General features: G+C 39.2%; 1 protein-coding gene across 1 annotated transcript in view; it reads right to left on the bottom strand.

Moving 5' to 3' along the window:
- Window positions 1–1,424, bottom strand: part of LOC108726267 (Tie-like receptor tyrosine kinase) — a 239,537-nt gene extending 238,113 nt beyond the window's left edge. Inside the window, exon 1 of the mRNA XM_018453728.1 lies at window positions 746–1,424. Within this exon, the coding sequence (XP_018309230.1) occupies window positions 746–914 (169 nt within the window). The 5' untranslated portion in view covers window positions 915–1,424. The remainder of the gene's footprint in view (window positions 1–745) is intronic.
- Between the last annotated feature and the right edge of the window lie 762 nt (window positions 1,425–2,186).

Raw genomic sequence — 2,186 nt, 5'->3', positions numbered from 1 at the left:
CAAGCCGCCGATCATTGATTATCAGAGAAGCAACAAGAAATCAAGATAAAAATTGAAATTTAAAAGTATGTAAATATATAAGAAGTATAATATACATATTAAGCATAGATCGATAATAATGCAATTAAAAAATCAAAATGTGTTCTTTTCTATCATTCGTGCATTAGTAAAATAGCTGAAAGTCTTAATTTGCAGCATTGATGAATGAAATAGAAACGTGAATTCATTTAAGAAATTGGATATTATCATAATTAATGTATTTATGATATTAATATATTAACATTTAAAAAATATACTAATATATTATTAATATATTACATATTAATATTATAATTAATATATTAATTTCATAATTAATATTCATAAATAAATTCGCCTTTTTATTTCATTCATCAATGTTACAAATTGAAATTTTTAACTATTATAAATATTAACGAATCTAATTATTTATGTATGTTGTCAGAATAAATTATTACAAGCATGATTAAAAAATTACAAATGCAAAGACGCTCGCAAAATTAAAAAAAAACTTAAAACATAGAAAAAGAAAACAGTGTATGAAAGTTATTCTCGCGCTTTCATGTTATGCCTATATACTTTTCTCATGTGTTTCAGTCCCTTTATATTTACAATGAAATTAGGATGTATTATTCTCTCATAGAAACAATCGAGAGCTGATTAATATCTCGACAGTGATTTCGCCGAGAGCGAATTAAAGCGGAATTCTAAAACTCAATTGACTCACCTGTATCCGGACGCGGCCGCTGCTCCCTGGATGCCGGAAGGGGTTCCACGCCGTACTCCAAGGTCGCGACATCCCCGGCGCGCGCCAGCACTACCAACACTACAGAAATCGGCAGCAACGACGTCAGCAACACCGTCCTCACCGATGTCCGGCCGATGACGAGCGTCATTTTTCGGCAAACGCACACGTTCCAACGCACTCTTCCGCACTCGGTCTTCACCCCACCGGTCACATGTTTCTTTTACTCCGATCTCGCGAATTCGGAAGACGCCGGGCGTTTTTTCACTGCGCACGCACGCGTTCTACCCGAGGAACTCGCAGCCGAACGGGCAGTCCTCGAAACGACGACGGGAACGACGACTTCGAAACGATTTTGCGAATGTTGTCGACGTCGTCGTTCCGCGACGGTACTCCATGTGAACTTAGCCACGCTGCGCCGCGTAAATATCGCGGGAGTGTCACGTGATCGCCACTGTTACACTTCGACGAGGATGCAGACAGGATAAGAAAGAGGGTGGGTGGGTGGAAGGGAGGGAGGAAGGAAGGAAGAGAGGAAGGAAAAGAATGGGAAATCGTGAATGTTGTCAGCCGGTAGCGCGTGCTACCTGTTTTGAAAGAAGTGTGCACCCGCCACACCAGCCCATGCCGCACTGCTACGCCACAGTCACTACAGTCAGGTGTTTCAAGCCAACCGCCACGCGAGCAGCCGCGAGTGTCGCGACATCTCCCGAACGTTCACCGAAGCAGTCGCGCGCGCATAGAACCGCGAAACTATCTTCACGTGAGTCGCGCACTCACTACCGCTCACCCCCTTCTCCCTGCACCACTGCGCGTGCGTCACGTGGTCCCGCGATCCGCAGCCAATTTCATTCATGGGGACACGCGCTTTCCACTTCGCCGTTTGCTTCATACTGCTACGCAAACTCGCGCCTGTAGTTTACCCAATAAACGAAAATAGATTAAAATAAATTGAAATTTTGTCTATCCGAATGCGTATTTTAAATAGCGAAAACTTTCTTTTTTATTCAATTGGATTTAATTAGATTCAATTGGATGCAATTGAGTTGAAAAACTGCATTTCCTATTCAAAATTTTGAATTGAACAGTATTCACAATGCACAGAAAAAGCTGATATTTTTTAGATTGGAAGGCATAGAGATATGCTCCATGTAATTCTTATAAATGAATAAAAATGCATTTAGGATTGAAAAGACATAGACATTCGCTTCATGCAATTTGTATAAATGAATAAAAATGCATTCAAGATTGAAAAGTATATTCATTTTATCATTCCTGAATCCGTATTTTTGAAAATATCAATCCATTTCAATCTATTCTCATTTACTGGGTAACACACTTTTTTCCATATTATATTATATTATCGCTTTTTTAAATTGTGTGTCACAAAAAGTACAACAATCAGATAGAGAGATAAAAGATT

The sequence above is a fragment of the Mycetomoellerius zeteki genome, unplaced genomic scaffold (genome assembly GCF_001594055.1).
Source record: "Mycetomoellerius zeteki isolate Tzet28-1 unplaced genomic scaffold, Tzet1.0 scaffold407, whole genome shotgun sequence".
Taxonomy (NCBI): domain Eukaryota; kingdom Metazoa; phylum Arthropoda; class Insecta; order Hymenoptera; family Formicidae; genus Mycetomoellerius; species Mycetomoellerius zeteki.
Note: the sequence above shows the minus strand (reverse complement) of the source record. Positions and strands in the feature narration are given on the sequence as shown.